Genomic DNA, 1,509 nt, shown 5'->3' on the forward strand with positions numbered 1-1,509 from the left:
TACACAACTGACAAGTTTATTCTTCTGATTGTACAAATGGCTCATAACATATTTCACAATTTTGAGTGAAAAGTATTTCATCTGAATTTTTGCATATTTTGTAATTGCTATATGACTGATTTGTAAAGCATCTTGAACACACACCTTTTCCACTCAAATAAAACCCACTTTTACACATACACACTTTATTTTTAACTTCAAAAATCTCGGGGCAAGCAGTGCATCCCGAGACAACATCACACATGTTATCAAGACAATTTACGTCGCAAAATTTACATGTTCCTTCATCCAAATATTTTCCATTTTCACAACTCAAACAATTGGTTTTGTTTGTACCACATGTTTTGCAGTTATCATCGCATTTGAAACAGTCGTGTGAAATATTGAAATAATGCGAATCTATGCACAAACTGCACCCGTCTTGATGGCAATTTCCATTCACACAATTTAAACATGGAACGCAGGTTGAATTTTTTAAATGAAGATCTCCATCTTCACACGAAGTGCATTGAGAAGACGATTTCGAACAAGTTTTACAAATCTCATCACATGGAAAACAATCATAATCTATAGCGAAATAATTATTATTTGTGCAAACAGCGCATCCACTTTGCAAACAATATCCACTCAAACAATTCTTACATTGAAGGCATTGGTTGTTTTTTAGATATTTCTGGCCAATTTCACAAGAAGTACAATTCGTTGAAATGCCTTCACATGTTGTACGATTTGAATGACATGGCAGACAATTGTACCCGGATACATAATAATTCGAGTAACTACATTGAGTACAGCCATTTTGATGGCAAGCTCCTTTTGCGCAATTGCTACACTGAAGGCATGTGTTGTTAAAGAAATAATAATTACCATCTTTGCAGGATGTACAATTTGTTGCTGAATATTCATAGGAATAACAACTTGTCGAACACGATAAGCAAGCTCGATTATTAAAATAATATCCAAATGGTTCACAAGAATAACATTTTCCTGCTTCAGTGGTGGAACAGGTAATACATCCTTCATAACACTGAATACAATTTCCATATGAAAGATAATACCCTTCTACACACGAATAAGATACCCCACCGGATGTTCCATCACATGTAAGACTGTTTGTTAGACATGCAACACACTTACCCGTTCTGATGTAATATCCAATAGTACACCCCAAACACACAAACGTGTCTGGAGTACAGATAATGCAATTATCCGGACACTGGGTGCAAGTGTGGTCTCTGTATGTGTAACCGATTAAACAAGAATCACACTGTTTATCTAAATCACCAAAACACGTTTTACAACCAGTCGCACATGGATAACAATAATTTCTGTCTTGTCGAAACCCATTTTTACACGAAAAACAATTTCCGTTTGCATATCCATTACAACTGGCACATCCAGAAAAACATGGGAAACAATTACCATCTGCTTTGTAATAACAATCTTCACATAAGAGACAACTCCAGTCGTTGGAATCTGTGCATTTTATACAATTTGCTCTACATTGTT

At 35.3% G+C, this 1,509-nt stretch overlaps 1 protein-coding gene across 1 annotated transcript; it reads right to left on the minus strand.

Annotated features, from left to right (window-relative positions):
• Positions 1–16: 16 nt before the first annotated feature.
• On the minus strand, positions 17–1,498 carry EIN_395890 (hypothetical protein; the record flags this gene model as incomplete). Its single annotated transcript, XM_004184810.1, has 1 exon — positions 17–1,498. A coding segment is annotated over one exon (1,482 nt), but the record flags the coding sequence as incomplete, so codon positions are not given.
• Positions 1,499–1,509: the final 11 nt, after the last annotated feature.

Source organism: Entamoeba invadens (assembly GCF_000330505.1).
Source record: "Entamoeba invadens IP1 unplaced genomic scaffold scaff_1105074724697, whole genome shotgun sequence".
Classification (NCBI taxonomy): domain Eukaryota; phylum Evosea; order Mastigamoebida; family Endamoebidae; genus Entamoeba; species Entamoeba invadens.